The sequence below is a fragment of the Podarcis raffonei genome, chromosome 5 (assembly GCF_027172205.1).
Source record: "Podarcis raffonei isolate rPodRaf1 chromosome 5, rPodRaf1.pri, whole genome shotgun sequence".
Taxonomy (NCBI): domain Eukaryota; kingdom Metazoa; phylum Chordata; class Lepidosauria; order Squamata; family Lacertidae; genus Podarcis; species Podarcis raffonei.
In genome coordinates, this window is record NC_070606.1 from 32,667,530 (window position 1) to 32,687,579 (window position 20,050).

The window sequence follows — 20,050 nt, forward strand, 5'->3', positions numbered from 1 at the left end:
CTTTTCAGGTTGTTTACTTTTTACGTCACCTAACATAATACAATTTTTGGCTTGGCTTGAATTTTTGAACTGCCCGAATATTCCTTTTGTTCTGTCCATTCGGGGTCGGGCTGCCCATTAAAAACAACGAGCCCTGGCAGGTGTGCACAGGATGATGGCCTTAACCTTTGTCTTGGTCCCTGCCTCCGCTCAAGGTATTTAAATTCATGTGCGCTTTCCGCAGTGATTTATTCCCTTTCTCTTAAAAAACAATTTGGACAGAGCATAAAAGATTATGACTATTCTCCAACCCTGTTACAACAGACTGTATGTCCTAGAATGTATTTTCAATGTCAAACTCCTATAAGTCCAGAGAAGTGAACTTGGGCTATTACCACCTATGGCAATGGGCCAGGACAGAAGATTTTCTGCCATGCAAATGGTTTAATATAAGAGTTAGTCAGGTTGTCTTAAGGGGCCTTAAGAATATGAGTAAGAGGAGTCCAGGACAGGGCTTCCATATGTCTAGAATTCCCACCCATCCACTTTTGTGTCAGGATTCTCACTTTTTGAAATATGGCAACCCTACCACAGGAAGAAAAGCCCCTGCGATGGCACCTCCAAGGAGTCCCTGGTCCACAAGAAGAAAGCTCTGGGACATAGATGCATCTCACTGATACTGAGATGGGGAGGGGGACAGGGACAGCCTTGGCTCTGCAGGATGCAAAGCCCCCTCTCTCCCAAACAAATACACCAGTAGCCAAGTGGCGTCAATGGGAGATAACAAAAAATTAAATGAGGAAAATAGGAGGAGGAGGAGGAGGCATACAGGACCCACCCCCCACATACCTCAGCTGATCTGTGCAGGTCTGTAGGAGAGCCATCAGCCCCTCCTTGCTCATGAAATAATCGATCTGATTTGCATTCTCAACAGGAAGGGATGGGAAAATCTTATCAATTTCAGTTTCTCCAGCTCCAAGGGCCTTCTGGCGGTTCCCTCACTGCGAGACGCCAAGTTACAGGGAACCAGGCAGAGGGCCTTCTCGGTAGTGGCTCCCTCCCTGTGGAACGCCCTCCCACCAGATGTCAAAAAGAACAACAACTACCAGACTTTTAGAAGACATCTGAAAGCAGCCCTGTTCAGGGAAGCTTTTAATGTTTGATGTATTACAGTTTTTTAAAAAAAAATTTGAAGCCGCCCAGAGTAGCTGGGGAAGCCCAGCCAGATGGGCGGGGTACAAATAATAAATTATTATTATTATTGTTATTATTATTTCTCATTTTCCCCAGTTTTAAGCTCCCTTCTCCGCACTTCCATATCAATCTGTGACTTTCTCCTAATACACACGTTCATGCAGTTTTACCTAACGTACATATTTTTGTAAAGCAACGCATTTCTGCCACGTTTCTGTTCTCGTATTGTTTCAGAAAGTGCTAATCGGGGAGATTCGCAGCCTTTAAATGCAAACTGAATCGAATTTTTCTCCCACCCCTAACTGCAACACACAACCCAGTGAGAGTTGTTCTGCCCATTGCATTGGGGGGGGGGACTTTCGCTTGCCCTGACAGCGAACTGGCCACGCACCTGCTCCCCCCCCCCCAGTCCATTTTCCTCCTCCCTCTCAAGCGAATGAGTAAATGAGTCCTCCTCAATGACTTTGGCACGGCAACACGACAAGGCCGAGCCTTGCGCGGGGGATAATTAATACTTGTTAATAATTCATCCCTGTTTATCTGGCTCTTTAGTCAGTGTAAAGGTTGCCACAAATCCACTAAATCCAAAACACTAAACAAGGCTTTTAATTAAACCTTTTGTGTGTGAAAGACAGCGGCAATGTTATAAATACTGACGGAGCTGGAAGAACCTGCTGCAGCAGGGATTGCAGTGATGCCAGCAGAGACCGGCAGAGTAGAGAGGCAGCTCTGGTAGGTGAGTTGGGTGGGGGAGGGAAGCAGGCACCTTTGCCACCCAAGCTATAACTTAATCCTGCTGGCTTTGAAACAGCTATTCTTAGCCTGATTATTCAAAATGTCCTCCCACGGAATTATGCATATGCACACACGTACATGCCAGTCTTTGAAATCACGAAGTCACTTTAATTGCCTTTCTTATAATTAAGCAAGCACGCCTTTTGCCAATGCCTCCCTACCCCCAACCAACCAACCACTCCTTACTAATGGAACTCAAAGGGATATCTAAAGTACAACCTTTTCCCTCCGGTGTAGAAATGGCTGGTCATACTGTTGCATTCCACCCCAATCTCCAAGCGGTTTGAGATGACAAGGGTTCCAGGAGCTTATCCAAGGTTTCCATTTCCTTCAGGAATGAGGCACAGCGGAGACCATGGAGTCTTTATGATATATGGTTTATTTGCACAAATATACAACCTGAGCATCCGATGCAGGCGTTCGCGGCATCACAGGAGCCAACTCCTAGGGGCCAAAGGGTCTTCGCCTCCCCCCCAATTGGAGGGGGCCACCCCCCAAAAAAAGGTTGATAATCATTGCCATTCAAATGGTGTGTGTGCACCACATTATGTGATCAATTGTGCACGGCAGGGCTTACTTCCCCCCCCCCAATATTTTAATTCCTGTTGGCACCCCTGCACAGCATGAACACCCAAAAAGCATCTCGTTTCTCCCATAGCAACAGCCTGGGATTCAAGTGGAAATCAAACTTTGCTCTGACTCTCTCTCTCTCCAGCTTGCTGCTTTACTTATCACTGTCCAAGCTCTCAGTTCTCAATGCTGACTTTTGTCCGCCTCACTACTTGTGAGTTGAGCAAGCAGCCCCACACATTTGTCGTCTCCCACCGAAAACCCTTTCCTTGTTCTCCTTGCTTCCGGGCTATTCCCCTTGCTAGCCTGGCTATTCCAAGAATGAGAAGCCTTGGTTAAATTCTAACCTTTGCTGGATGCAGGGATTAGAGGAGTCTCTGCATACAGGCCGTTTTTCACCCTCTGCCAAACTTATAACAATACTGTATTGAGATCTGGTGGGAGGGGGGCGGTTGTATGATCTTTCAATGCTTCCCCTCCCCAGTCCTATGATTCTGATCGTAAAAGGGGACTGCTAAAGGGGTCAGACCATTTGGAAGTGGCAGAGTATTTGAGGTCTCAGGTTCAATCCCTGGCATCTCCAGAGATGTCCCGTCTGAAACCTTGACGAGCTGCCAGTCGTGTTGACAACGCTGCGCTAGATAAGCCAATGGTCTGTGCAAGGCAGCTTCCTGTGTTCCTAGGACAAGCTTAACCTGGCAGAGTTGTTGGGAGGAAAGACCTTTGCATGCCTAAAGCAGATCTGGCCAAGTACAGGTGGAGGCAAACAGGCAGTTGGGATTTTGGAAACAGAATAGAATTGCCCTTAATCCTTTCTGCAAACGCTGGAACTTTTGGAGCCAATGTTCCAGCTTCCCAAGCATTCCCACCAGGGCCCCTGTCTGTCCTTTCTCTGGCAGAATCTCTAAATTCCCTACTGCAAGGACAGGAAACCTGTGGCCCTCCAGATTTTGTGGGACTCCAGCTCCCATCAGCTGCTGCCAGCCTGGTCAATGGTCAGGCATTATGGGAGTTGTAGTCTAATTAACATCTGGAAGGTCACAGGCTCCCCATGCCTGCCTATTGCTTTTGTGTAGCAGGTTGGGCATATTCAGATCAGCTGGAAAACACTTGTGCCATGGTACCTCTGCAGGCAGCAATCAACTCTCGTTATGGAGATTTGCAAAGCACAGTCTGTTCCATAGCTTGCGTAAAGCAAGCAATTATCACAGCTCTTAAGTAAGTTAGGTCTGATGCAACCAATAGATTTGCCAAATGGTGCTCCAGCAGTGTGTGGCAAGGCAATGTTAATCTCTTGAGAATGGTACAAGTCGTCCAGTAAATCTTTTATTAACTCTATAGCCTATGTGCCTATTTCCATTGCCAGATTCACGCATACACACGTCCCTGCCATCATATTTCTTTCAAATTTAATTTTGATTTGTGAAAGATCTATTTTAGCAAACTGCTGACAAATGGCAGCTGAAGGGAACCATATATTATTGAAAAGTTATCTGGCAATATAATGAAGTGCTTTCCTCGGATCAGCATTACTCCTGGAATGATTGCTCTGACCAAAAAAAACCCCAAACACCATTCTAATGAACCAAGATATATGCAGTGTGCTAGTTCACAAAGGCGTCGCTGTTAGTGGTCAGAAGAAATGGAAGTCAAACATGGACAATCACTGCAACAACAGCAGCCAAGGAAAAACCCCAGAAGTGATGCCAGAGACTCAGAGTTATGGATCCCAAAGGACTCATATAAACAAGTGAATCTCACCAGAAGAAGACAATTGCTAGACTTGCTGTTAAATATCAGGGAGTGTGGGACGTGCTGGGAGTCAGGTCAAATATTGCGGTTGTGCCCCTTCTGACTCCTGATCTTAGCGTTCTGACAGCCATTCCAAAATCTTTCATGCTTGTGATGAATCGACTTATGTGAGTCACACAAGCATTTTCTTTATTCTTGTAAGAGCTGCACTCTTGCAAACTTTTCCCTCCCAGAGTTACAATTCCCAGAGTTCCCTGGGATGAGGGATTGCCTGTTAAACCACTCTGGGAATTGGAGCTCCATGAGGGGTACAGGGTCTTCTAGCATCTCACAGCATCCGTAACAAACCACAGTGAATCAACTGCAGTCTAGGAGGCAGGCAAATGTTGTCCCTATATTCAAAAAAGGGAGACAAGAAGACCCAGGTAACTACCGACAGGTGATCTTGACATCGATACCAGAGAAGTTCCTTAAACAGATAATTCAACAGTCAGACTGTGAGCATTTAGAAAAGGATGCTGTGATTACTAAGACCCAGCATGTGTTTCTGAAAAATAAGTTGTGCCAGACCAATCTGATTTCTTTTTTGATAGAATTACAAACTTGGTAGATCAGGAAAATGCTGTGGACACAGTGTATCTTGATGTAAGGCTTTTGACAAAGTCCCCCATGATATTCTCACGAGGAAGCTGGTAAAATGTAGCTTAAATGGGGTAACTGTTAGGTGGATTTGTAGCTGGTTAACTGACCAAACCCAAAGAGTACTCATTAATGGTTCCTTGTCATCCTGGAACAAAGTGACAAGTGGGGTGTTGCAGGGTTCTGTCCTGGGCCCATTGTTGTTTAACATCTTTATCCTTGGATGAAGGAATTGAGGGGGTGCTCATCAAATTTGCAGAGGACACCACAGTGGGAGGGGTAGTGAATGTCGCAGAAGAGAGAATCAGAATTTAAAATGACCTTAACAGATTGGAGAACTGGGTGCAAGCGAACAAAATCAATTTAAATAGGGACAAATGTAAGGTTCTGCACTTAGGCAGGAAGAACCAGATGCACAAATATAGGATGGGCAAACACCTGGTTTACTAGAAGTACATGTGAAAAGGATCTAGGGGTCTTGGTGGACCACAAGCTTAACATGAGTCAACATGTGTGTGATGCAGCAGCAAAAAAAGCTAATGGCCATCTGTGGATGCTTTAGCTCAAGATTCATGCATTGCAGGGGGTTGGACTAGATGACCCTAGATGGGTCCCTTCCAACTCTATGATCTAGGGGCTACCCTGAGAATGTTGTTTATTATGCCCACCACCCAGCATAAGAGGTACTACTCAGAGGAACTCTCCTTTAGGTAAGAGACAGGCAGAAGTCAGACCAGCTCACCTGCCCTTTTGAATTTTCTACTTTATCTAGGAGCATACAGAGGATAATTAAGAAGCACTGGCAACTTATGTGAGCTACCAGGATGTGAGGAACCCCCTCTGGTGGTTCTAGAAGGACAAATTCACCAGGTCATACTAGTCCATAGAGATGTATATTCATGGCATCCATCTGTCTTGGGAGCCAATGGAGGAGTATGCCTTTGGAAGTGAAGTCAAACTGTTGGAGAGTTACAGCGCCTGCTGTGGCTGTAGAGATTCAAGAGACGCATGTTTTGTTGCCGCTGGGGCAGATGAAGGCGTTCTGCTGCAGGTGCACCATGGAGTTTCTTCTCTCTGCCATCCTCCCAGAGGTCATTCCTCCTCTGGCCACTGCTATGGATACACGACCTGGCCTGATCCAGCAGGCTCTTCTTAAGTCGTTGTTGATAGATATATGTTGATACAGGCAAAATTTATGCAAATTTCATCATCTTTTTTTGATAAGGTGGTCACACTGGCACACTGTTCTCTCCCTGCTGCTAAGTCCTCCCTTCCCGGCCCTTTCTTCTTTCTAAAAACAACCCATCTGATAGGTTTCCTTATTACTTCTGACTCTTGAGGCAGTCACAGGCAGGCATCTCAGTATCCAGACCCTTCTGGTAACATCTCACTGGCACTCTGTGCTGCAACCGTTTCATTCATTCAAGGCTGTCTCTACCACTGACTCAATATTTTTGGTACCCTGCAGACCTTTTCCGTTCTGTTCTCCAAGCTGGGAACAATCAGGTCATCAGTCCGAACCACAAATAAAATGGTATTTGTTGTCCTATGTCATTTTTTCAGATCTCCACATCCTGTTTTAATGGATTATAAGCAGGGCTGCAATCCTGACCCCACTTATCTGGGATTTCACTTCTATGTGCATTTGAATGCAATGGAACCTTGGAATAGGAGCAAAGCTCTGCTCCCATCAGCAGTTGCTGCCCATTTTGTTGTTGTTGTTTAGTTGTTTAGTCGTGTCCGACCCTTCGTGACCCCATGGACCAGAGCATGCCAGGCACTTCTGTCTTCCACTGCCTCCCGCAGTTCGGTCAAACTCAGGCTGGTAGCTTCAAGAACACTGTCCAACCATCTTGTCCTCTGTCGTCCCCTTCTCCTTGTGCCCTCAATCTTTCCCAACATCAGGGTCTTTTCCAGGGAGTCTTATCTTCTCATGAGGTGGCCAAAGTACTGGAGCCTCAGCTTCACGATCTGTCCTTCCAGTGACCACTCAGGGCTGATTTCCTTAAGAATGGATAGGTTTGATCTTCTTGCAGTCCATGGGACTCTCAAGAGTCTCCTCCGCACCATAATTCAAAAGCATCAATTCTTCGGCGATCAGCCTTCTTTATGGTCCAGCTCTCACTTCCATACATCACTACTGGGGGAAAAATAGCTTTAACTATACGGACCTTTGTTGGCAAGGTGATGTCTCTGCTTTTTAAGATGCTGTCTAGGTTTGTCTTCGCTTTTCTCCCAAGAAGCAGGTGTCTTTTTAATTTCGTGGCTGTTATCACCATCTGCAGTGATCATGGAGCCCAAGAAAGTAAAATCTCTCACGGCCTCCATTTCTTCCCCTTCTATTTGCCAGGAGGTGATGGGACCAGTGGCCATGATCTTCTTTTTTTGATGTTGAGCTTCAGACCATATTTTGCGCTCTCCTCTTTCACCCTCATTAAAAAGTTCTTTAATTCCTCCTCACTTTCTGCCATCAAGGTTGTGTCATCTGCATATCTGAGGTTGTTGATATTTCTTCCAGCAATCTTAATTCCAGCTTGGGATTCATCCAGCCCAACCTTTCGCATGATAAATTCTGCATATAAGTTAAATAAGCAGGGAGACAATATACAGCCTTGTCTTACTCCTTTCCCAATTTTGAACCAATCAGTTGTTCCATATCCAGTTCTAACTGTAGCTTCTCGTCCCACATAGAGATTTCTGCCCATCTTAGAATCATGGAATTGTAGAGTCGGAAGTGACCCACGCGGTCATCTAGCCCAACCCGCCTGGCAATGCAGGAATCACCGCTAGAGAATCTCTGGCAAATCACACAGCATCCTCTTGCGTTGGCGGAGTATTCGCTCACCCTTAATCTGGCCCGCCCCCTCGCGCGAACCCTTGTTCCATTCAGGATCAAAGGGCCGCTTCGGAACGCTTCGGAGGAGATTCCACCTCCGCTGATACGTCACTGGTTAATCATTGAAAAAGCTACTCCCGCTTCTAGTGAGCAGCCTGCGGACAGAGACCCCGCCCTCTTCCGCCAACGCAAGGCCGAGAGCGGAACGTCCACGAAGCGCCCGGGCGGTGCTATGAGCGCCCGCCCGCCCTCCTGTTGCTTGCACAACCCGGCTGCTAGTTAAACGGCTGCAAGCATGGTAAGTTAGAGAAGGTGCTTTCTTGTTGCAGGTTCTTTGCACGGTGGCTTGCAAAACTAGCTTAAGAGATCCCTCCCGGTGCAAAAGCGGCGGAGGCACTGAGGGAGGTGTACCCGCTCAGGTGAAATAGGTGGACGAGTTAATGCATAAGCCAAATTAAACGCCCTGCCCTTCTTTAAAGGAGGGGCGGAGCGGGAGGAAGGGTTTTTTGTGTGTGTGCTTAGGCTCAAGACTCGAAGATGGGGAGAATCCCAATGTCTTAAGGTGTCACTGTCTTTTGCATTTCAACGGATCTCTTTGAAAGCTGTAGTATTTCTACGGCTACGACAGTTATACTCTTGTTAGGCACACGGACAGTCATAAAATACGTCGGTTTGGCGTCCTATAAGAACCGTGGCACCTTTGAACCCAGCAGAGCAAGGGGGTGGACAGTGGGGGCAGGGAAGGAGAGAGCGTCTGGCATTTTCTGTTTTTAGCTAGGGGGTGAGGAGGGGCTAGCCAGGTCCCCCCCCCCCCGTGAAGCCTCCAGAGGGGCGCCATTGAGGTTCCCAGCATGGGTGAAATAAAGCCTAATTTTGTCCCTGGCTAGGTGTAAATGTTGCTTTAAGAGCCTTCAGCCTTGAGATTGCTGCTCCTGTTTTGGGGAGGGACTGAAGCAGACAGGTGAAAGAGGCACTGAAATCAGCCTTTCCCAACTTTGGGTCCCCAGATGTTGTGGGACTCTGTTGTTGTTGTTGTTGTTGTTTAGTCATTTAGTCATGTCCGACTCTTCGTGACCCTATGGACCAGAGCACGCTAGGCACTCCTGTCTTCCACTGCCTCCCGCAGTTTGGTCAAACTCATGCTGGTAGCTTCAAGAACACTATCCAACCATCTCGTCCTCTGTCGTCCCCTTCTCCTTGTGCCCTCCATCTTTCCCAACATCAGGGTCTTTTCCAGGGAGTCTTCTCTTCTCATGAGGTGGCCAAAGTATTGGAGCCTCAGCTTCAGGATCTGTCCTTCCAGTGAGCACTCAGGGCTGATTTCCTTAAGAATGGAGAGGTGGGACTCTAACTCCCATCAACCCTGACCACTGGTCTTGCTAGCTAGTTGGGATGATGGGAGTTGTAGTAAAAAAAAATCTAGGTACCCAAGCTTGGAAACATCTGGTTTAAAGCACACACACCCTCCCAAAAAAGGACTCTGGGAACTGTTGTTTGCCCCTTATAGAGCTTCAATTCCCTGTATCTTTAAATGAGTTCCCAGGATTCTTGGGGGGACGTGTGCTTTAAATGGATGGTGCATACACAGTCAATGTTTCATGTGTGAGTTTTGGGGGAGTGGAGGATGTTGTTGCCTTTTGGGTAATACATTTTGCAACTTTTGCCATCCCCAGCTGAAGCCTGAAAGGGAGTTGCTATACCTTTTTAAGTTCCAAGTAAGTAGACAAAGTAACTTCTGTTGTATGCCTGAATTAGCTTTTCATGCATCTGTTGTTTATAACTGGGTCCAGGAAGTTAGAAAATTGCATTTGTTGGTGTGACGTTCCCCCTCAAATGCTTTCGGCAGTCTGCTGTAATGAGAAGCATGTGGACTTTAATGGTTTGTGGAAAGCATGTGGAAAGCGTTTTTTGTTTCCTATGTTGGAGAGGAAAGGGGGCAAAGCACATCAGATCTGTGAGGCATTAAACATACACACCCACAGCCTAGGACTCATGGTCAGAAGCATTAGAGAGGGGGAGCAAGCTGGCAAGAGGCATGATACTCAGTGGGTAAGGAAATGGTTAAAGCTAGTGGCTGTCAAGACCAAGGATGAAGAATCCTAGTAACACGTTTACCCATAAGCCTGCAAACTAAAGTAAAACATCATAGGTTGGGACCAGTTGTGTTGAAGTCCCACTGCAATCAAGGGGGCTTGAGTTAGTCATGACTAACTTAAGCTCAACTGATAGCAGTGGGATCTAAATGCAACTCCTGCAGTTTGGTTCCAACCCTTTGTGACCTTTATAAATAGACAATTGCCAAATGAATTGGAAGCTGTTTACTTTAGGACCTAATTACAAGCAGCAAAGGGATTGCTAGTGGATACCTTGTTCAGACTTACCACAAATGCATGCTATCCAGATATTCTGGACCTCGGCTGCTCTCTCCGTTCCTAACTGTTGGCCAAACTGGCTAGGGATAATGGGAAGAGGTGTCCCACCAGCATCTGCAGACTTAAGGCTGAAGGACACTGTCCTCCACCCATCATTTGTGTCTTCTGAATGTCTTCATGCTGAATGCCTGCCATTTTTAACAGTGGCACAACATCACAGACCCTGCACAGGGATGGGGAATTTGCTGAACTCCAGCTCCCATCAGCCCCAGTCAACATGGCCAGTGATCAAGGATGATGGGAGATGGGGTCCAACAAGATGCTGCAGGTTCTCCATCCCTGCCTTAGTAGGTGAGGCCTTCTCTAGACTTGTCTATGAGACTTCTGTATGCATCCTTGATGGATGTAATCTCTCTCCATTTCTAGGCAGCATCTGGAAGTGGGGCAAAGCCTGCCAAATTAAGTGTGCCAGGAAGAGAATGTTGTCTTCAAACTGAATAGATGAAATCAAGGAGTGTCACTTTAAAATCCCATTCTTGCATTGTATGGCAAGGTTGCATAATTAAAGTGTTGATTTGTTTAACCTATAAAAGGGTGGTTCAATCCCTCTTTTCCCCCCATGGAAAGAAGTGGTTTTTTTCCATAGGACTGAAAAGAATTGATTTATCCTTGCTTAGTCATCACTACCTTATCTTGTTTTTTTGTCATGGCCCGGGATTTGCAAGAGTTGTGGCACAATCCCACTCCCAGAGACTTACCCCTTTCAGGAGTGGAGAGCCTGCCTTATCCGAATTTGTTTTTAACCTTCCATTAATTGCTGGAGCACTAACCACTTCAAGGATAAAGTGGAAGAACCGCACCAGTGTGTGCTGGCTGCCTTGACAGCACCGACATCCATCTTAAAACTGAATGCGAGCTCTTGAACCATCCATTCACATGATAGAGGTGAACCCCCGTTTTCCTTTTCTCTGGTCAGTTGCCTCCTCCCTTCTAGCAGACGGTTATTGGAAGAGCAAAAAGCAGTGGGCTCCGGCAGCCTCCCTTCCTCCTGTCCCTTCTCCTTTATTGTTGCTAAGATACCTTGTGCCAGCTTATCTACTGATCTCACTCAAAGGGCAAAGGCTGGAGCTTTATTGCACCGAGCAGTGTTTACTCAGTGCAGCTGCACTTCAGCAAAACAATTGGCTGAGATGAAAATGGGAAGAAACCCCTTTGAGTGACTCCCTGAATATTCCCTGCAGGGTATAGGGGTGAGGGTCCTGCGACCCTCCAGATACTGTTGGACTGGAAACTCCCATCATACCTGACTGGTTGGGGCTGGCAGGAGTTGGTAGTCCGAAACATCTGGAGGGCGCCAGGTTGGGGGAAGACTGTTCTTAGCCCTCCGTGAGCTTGCTGTATTACAGTAGGGTGGCTCTCTAATGGTTGTTGAAGTGCATCTCCAGCCATACCTGACCATTGGTTATCTTGGTGGGAGCTAAGAGGAATAAAACAACATCTGGAGGATCAAAGGAAAGGCCCCACCCTTTGGGGGATTCCAGTCTTGTGAAGGTTTCTCTTCCTCAAATTAGGCCCTCCAGATGTTTTGAGACTACAGTTCCCATCATCCCTAACCACTGGTCCTGCTAGCTAGGGATCATGGGAGTTGTAGGCCAAAAACATCTGGAGGGCTGAGTTTGAGGAAGCCTGCTCTACACACTAGCAGTGTGAGTTAGCTCATACACGACAGAAGCCTCAAGAATCTCATATACGTGTGTGTGTGTGTGTGTTTATACACATGACCAGAGTCTTAAACAATCCACATCTTCAGCTGGTTTGTAAGATGGTCAAAGCAGGAACCTACCAGACATCGCCTTAGTGATGCTTCCCTGATCTAATATGAATATGTTTTCATAGAATTGCAAAGTTGGAAGGGACTCTCAGGTTCATCTGGACCAACCCCCTGCAATTCAGGAATATGCAGCTGCCCCATATGGGGATCAAACCTGTGACCTTCGCATCATCAGAACCACGCTCTAACCAACTGAGCTATCCACAAAAGCTTCTTTGTTGTCCTTTTAAGAAACCACAGTGGCGTCTAGTCCAAGCAAATTGCCCTAACGGGAAAGGCAGGCTAATTACAGAAATATTTGATATTCAGTAACTTATCTTAAGTATTGCATGGTGATGCAAAGTTGTGGTTGTGTTATAAAACAATGTACAGTAAGCCCACAACTTACGCAAGTTTAACTTGTGCGCATTCAGCCTTGGGTGCTTGGCAAAAACAAATTCTTTGCTTTGTTTTAGTTGTTGAAAAACACAACCCACCAGCATAGTGTTGTCAGCTCATGGAGACTGGTCCTTTAGGGCAAGTGGGGCACTGCCAGCCCCCCACCAACTGCCTTTCTACTTGCAGGGATGAAATTGCCTGCCAGCTTCCTCAGCCTCCGTCTTGCTGTTGGAGAACTCTGCAGAGATGAGGATGTGGTCCAAGCTAGAATGTGTTGGCTCTGCCTGCCCTAGGCACCAGCCCCCCCCCCTTTGGTGCTCTGCTAGCCCCTGTTCTTGAACAGGGCCCATCAATGCATTGAGGGGACGACAAAAAAGTGGACAGATGTCAAATACAGTGGTACCTCAGGTTAAGTACTTAATTCGTTCCGGAAGTCTGTTCTTAACCTGAAACTGTTCTTAACCTGAAGCACCACTTTAGCTAATGGGGCCTCCTGCTGCTACCGCGCCACCGGAGCACGATTTCTGTTCTCATCCTGAAGCAAAGTTCTTAACCCAAGGTACTATTTTTGGGTTAGCAGAGTCTGTAATCTGAAGCGTATGTAACCTGAAGTGTATGTAACCCGAGGTACCACTGTAGTGAGTCTGGACACAGAAGAGGCTTTACATAAGGAAACAGGTTGACAAGGCTTCTACAGCCTTGTTAAATGTTCCAAAATGTATAAAATTTTATTAGAATGGTCAGTTAAAGATGAGGAGGTAAAATCCATCATGGTAAAGTGGGCAAGAGATCTAGGTCATAATATACAACTCTCAGATTGGCAAAAACTGTGGAGGGAAGACGTCAAGTTCACAGCATGTTATACTATTAAGGAAAACTATATGAAGATCTTCTACTGTTGGTACATAAAACCGAGTAAATTAGCAATAATGTACAAAAATAATTCAGACCAGTGTTGGAAATGCAAGGAGGCGGTGGGATCAATGTGTGGCTTATGTAAGGCAGTGCCGTCAGCAGGAGGCACGACGTTTGGTGGAACTGCAAAAGAATGGGGGAATTTTGGGATTTAATTTATAATGAGTTGAGAAAGATGTTCAAAATTTCGTTTCCCAAAAAACCTGAGGCATTTCTTTTAGGGATTATCAGGAGGGAGATTCCAAGAGACTTAAAGAAACTATTCATGTATGCCACCACAGCGGCGAGTGTTTTGATTGCACAGAATTGGAAAAGTGAAACCATACCATAAAAAAAAAAGATTGGCTGATTAAACTGATGGAATATGCTGAGATGGACAAACTGACAGGGCAGATAAGGGATCAAGCGAAACAACAATAAAAAAAGTAAAGATTGGAATATATTTAAATAATACCTGATAGACCACTGCGGAGCACTAAAAATTTTGACTGGTTTAGATTAACTCTTGTAATGGGAAACATTAAATAGTAATAAAAGTTTGTTACCAACAACTTAGCTTTATAATGATATGCACTCAACCAAGAACTTTAAAAGACCCAAGTAAAGAAGGGCAGGGAAGTCAGAGGTAATTAGAATATCAATGAATCAAAGGAATAAGAATATATCTTTGTTTTTCTTTATTATGATTTAGAATTACATGTTTATCAACAAGAAAACTGAAATTTTACATTGTGATTTCATGTTAAGAAAGCATTTCTGTTATAAAAAAAACCAATAAAGATGAATGGGAGGGTTCCCTAGTTAGTGTCCCTCCTCTTCTGTAAAAAAATAAAAAATAAAAAATGGAGATCACTTTTGAGTAGGTGCCTTGTGGATCTACAGTCCCATCAGCAATTAGCACAGGATGGGAATAGCTGGCAAGCAGCAAGTATGATACAATTAGTAGGCAGTGGGCTGTGTTGGGACACTCAGTCTCATGACCTTATCAAAGACCTTGCAAGGCCATGGCTGGGCAAAGACTGGTTGTGCCTCCTGCTGACGACACTGCCTTACATAAGCCAGCCTATCCTTGGATCGCCATGGATTGGGAAGCATGTTCTTGCATAATAATGGTGTGGTTTTTCTCCACCTTCCCTCCACCCCAGCGGTAATAGCAGTTATATAAAATATTACCCAAAGTGGTTCAATTTATAAAATTCTGGTTCAAACAAAATCTGCTGCAGACTGGGGAGGGGTTCATTGCATTAGAGAGACTGCTTCCAATATTATTGTGCTATGGACAACAGTACTGGCTGTTCCTGATTTGCCGCTCTCTGTCCCTCCCAATATCCAGGCGAGTTTAAATGGCAGAACAAAGTAATGCAATAGCTTTTAACCATTAACCGCAAACAAGCTGGTTAATGTGAAGCAGTGTTTCTCTCTCCCCAACCCACTTCACTGGGAGCCAGCATGGTGTAGTGGTTAAGAGCGGTAGTCTTGTAGTCTGGTGAACCGGGTTCGCGTCTCCGCTCCTCCACATGCAGCTGCTGAGTGACCTTGGGCTAGTCACACTTCTCTGAAGTCTCTCAGCCTCACTCACCTCACAAAGTGTTTGTTGTGGGGGAGGAAGGGAAAGGAGATTGTTAACCACTTTGAGACTCCTCAGGGTAGTGATAAATTAGCGGGATATCAAATCCAAAATCCTCTTCTTCTCTCTTCATATAAACATTGGTGCTTCCTATTTCCCAGAGAATAATAGCCGCATGCTTTAAGAAAAGCTTTCCCAAAGACAGAAAATGCACTGCACCCCAACAGCGCACGTGATGTGACGTTGCAGGTGTGCGTTGTGGTGCAGTTTAGGAGAGCGTCTAATCACAGACACCAACTGCATGCCGCAAAAAACCAAATTGATAGCAACTTGTTGACAGTGAAAATGCCTAAAAGCAGGATTCCGTTGCTAGTGGATGACGCACTTTTCTCTAGATTCCAGGTAAAGTTGCCAAGCAGTGTGTACTGTTGTGTCTTCAAATCGGTGGTTCTCTCGTTCATAAGCCCTAGGTGTATAGCCTAGCGTAGCTGGTTAACTGCTGCCAAGATAGAGCCCAGTGAATAGGGGATACGGAAGGGCTTGCAATTTAGCCTGTTGGCCAAAGGATGGGTTCAAACACCTGGATTTCAACTCCTATAAGTACTAGAAAGCATGGCCATTGGCCAGGGGTGATGGGAGCTTTGTTCAACAACACCTGGAGAGCCCCATTCCTCACCTCTACTGTAGGTAACATATACACTGGGCTGTTCCTAATGGCATATTACAATTTTTTTTGTGGGGTTTACCACAAAGAAAGGAAAAAAATGTAGCAAGACCCAAACGTTGTGAGTAGTAGTTGAAAGTGAAACAAACATCTTGTCACATGTTCTCACCCAGATGGTTCAATTGATCGAGAATAACTCTGAAACAAGCGAAGTATGAACACCTTACCCCAGGCATGACCACACTTGGCCCTCCAGATGTTTTAGGACTACAACTCCCATCATCCCTAGCTAACAGGACCAGCGGTCAGGGATGATGGGAATTGTAGTCCCAAAACATCTGGAGGGTCAAGTTTGGCCATGCCTGCCTTACCCTATCAAAAGGCTTGTGGACAAATCCCTTCCCACACCTGACCTGCTCCAACGGATGTTCTTTGGTTGCTCATCTGTTGCTCAGCTGCAAGTCTACTCACATGCATGGAACAAACCACCCTCTGAGCTTTCAGTCCGAATTACTTTTTCGAAATGGAGAGTTCAGATGTTTTGCTTTGTCATTCGCTGATGTGCGCACTAGTTTGTCTCTTCTTCCAAGACCGGTTGTCCTGCTTTCTGCCCCAGTTGAGAGTGTGCATTCCAAATGAAGCTTGTATTATGAAATTCTGAAGGTGATTTTAAAACTCTTGCGGCAGTTCCACTTTCTCTCTCTCTCTTGCTCTCTTTCCTAGGCAGGAAAAGCCCACAGACTAAGCGGCGAAGAGAGAGAACAGCTGCTGCCCAATCTCAGAGCTGTTGGATGGAATGAGGTGGAGGGCAGAGATGCCATTTACAAGGAGTTCCACTTCAAGGACTTCAATCGGGTACAAAAAATAATAATATCCCCGCATCATAGTTCTTTTGTCTGCATTTTATTCCAGGGAAGCTCAAGCAGGTAGCAATGGGAGCTTAAACCCGCTCCCTGCCCCACTGCAGCCCTCTGTTTGCTGTAGGACATAGGTAGGCAAACTAAGGCCTGGGGGCCGGATCCAGCCCAATCGCCTTCTCAGTCCGGCCTGCAGACGGTCTGGGAATCAGTGTGTTTGTACATGAATAGAATGTGTGCTTTTATTTAAAATGCATCTCTGGGTTATTTGTGGAGCATAGGAATTCGTTCACTATTGTTTTTTCCAAAATATGGTCCAGCCCCCACAAGGTCTGACGGACAGTGGACCGGCCCCCTTCTCAAAAAGTTTGCTGACCCCTGATGTAGGACTTGGCTAGGGGTGCAGCTGTAGCATGACACCTCCATGGAGAGAGGGAGGAAGAGATGGCCAACCCATCAGCATTCTATGACCAAGGCAAACAGCTGTGTTGTGTGAGTTCAGCTGTATCATCCAGATAGAGCTTGCCAGGGTCAAAGGTCAGGGCTTGCCACTGCTTCCCATTGGAGTGCTTCAGGGTCCCCTGCAGAATGGCAGAAGTGTATGCCTAGGCATAGGAGCTGCTGCTGCTCAAACCTTAGAGATCTTAACCTAGCACTATCTCTGAATGTAGGTTTTTTGTGTGTTGTAACTTCCTTTTTTACTGTGTTTATAGAACCCTGGAGGCCAAATATGTGTTTGCCCTTAACATGCAGGATTTTAAAAATAAAATGCAAATAGTTATTGTCTTCTCTGCCACCATCTCATCTGATGCAAACAGAATTGTAGAGGCTGTGGAAGGCAAATTTAACCCTATAAACCTATATTCTCATTAGGAACACACACACACATTCCCAGCAAAAGGGGATTTTCCTCCGAGTGCTAATAGCAGTTTGGCATTTTTCTCAGGAATGCAGCAGAGAATCAGCTGTGATCCCGATATATAGATCTATCTACATCACACACACAAGCTGCTGCTATTTGAATTTTTAAACAATTGTGTGTGTTAGTGCCATATTAGTCTTAACATTTATTTGCACTTAAGTGTATTTATTTGATGGAACAGCATCATGTGTGCAGTCCCTAACACTTTCAGGGAAAAGAACTACCATTGACTTGACTGGTGCTAGATTGCACCCCGTCTTAACTCTTACTCCAGGCAGCAGGATATTGTTTATGCCAATTCAGAACTTTGAATCATAGAAGGGTTGGAAGGGACCACAAGCACCATCTGGTCCAACCCCCTTGCACCCAACATGGGGCTTGAACCCATGATCCTGAAATTAAGTCTCATGCTTTACTGACTGAGCTGTCCCTCAGGGCAATAAAGGTAAAGGGACCCCTGACCATTAGGTCCAGTCATGGCCGACTCTGGGGCTGCAGCGCTCATCTCGCTTTATTGGCCGAGGGAGCCGTCGTACAGCTTCCGGGTCATGTGGCCAGCATGACTAAGCCACTTCTGGTGAACCAGAGCAGCGCACGGAAACGCCGTTTACCTTCCCACCAGAGTGGTACCTATTTATCTACTTGCACTTTGACGTGCTTTTGAACTGCTAGGTTGGCAGGAGCTGGGACCGAGCAACGGGAGCTCACCCCGTCGCAGGGATTTGAACCGCCGACTTTCTGATCAGCAAGCCCTAGACTCAGTGGTTTAGACCACAGCGCCACCCGCGTCCCCCCCTCAGGGCAATAGTTTAACTTAAATCCAGTTTAAGCCTCCCCATGGTAAACCCTTCTCTACCAAATTATTACATTGTGTACAGTACTGTGCTGTCAATGACTGTCCATTCTTTTAAACTCTGTAAGAGTCAATGGCAAGCTTGTACAGAGAGAAATGAGTATTGATATTTATGAAGTTCATCACCTGCGAACTTCCATGTGTGTGCTTTCCTAACTTGCCCTTTGCATCTCGTGAGCAGGCCTTTGGATTTATGACCAGAGTAGCTCTGCAGGCAGAAAAACTGGACCACCACCCTGAATGGTTCAATGTCTACAACAAGGTAAGAGAGAACAAACAGTTGGCTGTCCAAGCTCAGACAAAGCGGTCTGCGGCTCCAGTCTTATAATATACACCCTTCACCTGGGAGTAAGCCCCGCTGAGCTCAATGAGGCTAACTTTTTGAGTAGACATGAGTAGGATTGATCTGCATGTGATTAAATGCTACTGGCTTAAGGTCAAGATAACCAAACGTGCTTTCCATCCCCCCTTAAGCATGTCCCATTGAGGAGCCTAGAAGGGGAGGGGTATTAACCCTCCCTCCAAAATGTCACCTACCAGCTACATTTTACCCCTGCCAGCCAACTTGGGCCTGTCCTCTTTCTTTCAAAGGTATGGTATTCTGTAGGGACTTGACAGGGGGCAGTTAGAAATCCAGGAAGCTGCCTTAGACAGAGCCAGAAGATGGGTGCAACTTAGCTCAGTATAGTCTACCCTTGACTGGCAGCAGCTGTCTAGGTGTCAGGCATGGGGGTATTCCCAGCCCCAGCTGCAAATGCTGGGACCTTCTGCAAACAAGTCAGATTCTCTACTACAGTCCTCTGCCTGGGTAAACAACTCTTCCTTTTCCAATGCAAAAGAAGGGGAAGGAACCACTAGGGCTTTGCTATTTATTCCTATAGTGTACTGTAATTCATAGTCTTCCTCTTAGGTTGCATAAAAGGAGGATCATGTTCCTTGGCCAAGGCATCAGTATTTCTTTTTTCCACTTTAAAATCAGTGTTTCACCAGCAGTTAAGAAGCAACAGAGCTCTTTAGAATTCCCCTAGATCCAAAGTGGATCCTCCTAATGTATGTGGCATAGATGAAGCTAGAGTTTTCCAAACACTGTGTTGGCTGCAGTGTGTAGGTGTGTTGCGCCAATGCTCCCCACGCTCCTCCCGGGGCCGGAAAGGGGTTAGTTTGCTAGTAAAAACTGAACTACTGTGTCATGAAATGATGCAAAACTGAATTATACCATGTTGTGAAATGATGCACGTCTAAAAAGCGTGTCACCAACATGGAAAGTTCTGGATTAAGCCTTAAATTGTGCTGGTGTACTCTCTGGGGCCAAGAGTAAGAGGTACTTCGTACTGCAGTACTGAACTTTTAAAATGTGTCCTACTGCTCTAGGGTGCTTGCAAACTTGACGTGTGCTTCCTCTATTCCCACTCAGCATGATGACTACATTTTTGTTTTTTGTATTTGTAGGTTCACATAACCTTGAGCACCCATGAGTGTGGAGGCTTATCGGAGCGGGATATCAACTTGGCCAGCTTCATAGAGCAAGTGGCAAACACGCTGGCTTAGAATCTGCCATCCTTGCAATCTACAGTCTTTAGTTGGCCAAGGCAATGCCAAGGGAGAAGTGTGAGATGTTGATGCAGATAATTAGTTTTATCCAGTTGCTGAAAGAGCCTTAGTATTAGCCCAGTGCATGGTGGTACCCTGCCATTTTAAAAATCCATGCCATTGCATTATTTTGTTTTTTAGTCAAAGCTGTCTCGTGGCATGTTTATTGCCTCTCAGAATTCAGTGTTGCTACTCCGTAGTCTGTTCAAGCAGTATTATACCAGCACAGTAAAAAGCTACCTTTGGGGTAGGCGAGATATTGTCCAAAACTGGTTTGAAGTTCATATCGTGATATCCGTTTCATAATTTTTGACCTGCCAATCATGGTGTATGTTT

The 20,050-nt window shown here is 45.8% G+C and overlaps 1 protein-coding gene across 3 annotated transcripts; it reads left to right on the forward strand.

Moving 5' to 3' along the window:
* The first annotated feature begins 7,922 nt into the window (after nucleotides 1–7,922).
* Nucleotides 7,923–20,036, forward strand: PCBD1 (pterin-4 alpha-carbinolamine dehydratase 1). 3 transcript variants are annotated; one of them, XM_053388523.1, is made up of 5 exons: nucleotides 7,923–8,063; nucleotides 9,439–9,480; nucleotides 16,216–16,347; nucleotides 18,306–18,386; nucleotides 19,574–20,036. In XM_053388523.1, exons 1-5 carry the CDS (start codon nucleotides 8,061–8,063, stop codon nucleotides 19,670–19,672), a joined length of 357 nt encoding a protein of 118 aa, XP_053244498.1. In that variant the 5' UTR covers nucleotides 7,923–8,060; the 3' UTR covers nucleotides 19,673–20,036. The 3 variants fall into 3 exon arrangements, with proteins under 3 accessions (XP_053244498.1, XP_053244499.1, XP_053244497.1); XM_053388524.1 differs by lacking the exon at nucleotides 9,439–9,480 and having other exon boundaries at nucleotides 7,924–8,063; XM_053388522.1 differs by lacking the exon at nucleotides 7,923–8,063 and having other exon boundaries at nucleotides 9,349–9,480.
* The last annotated feature ends 14 nt before the right edge of the window (nucleotides 20,037–20,050 follow it).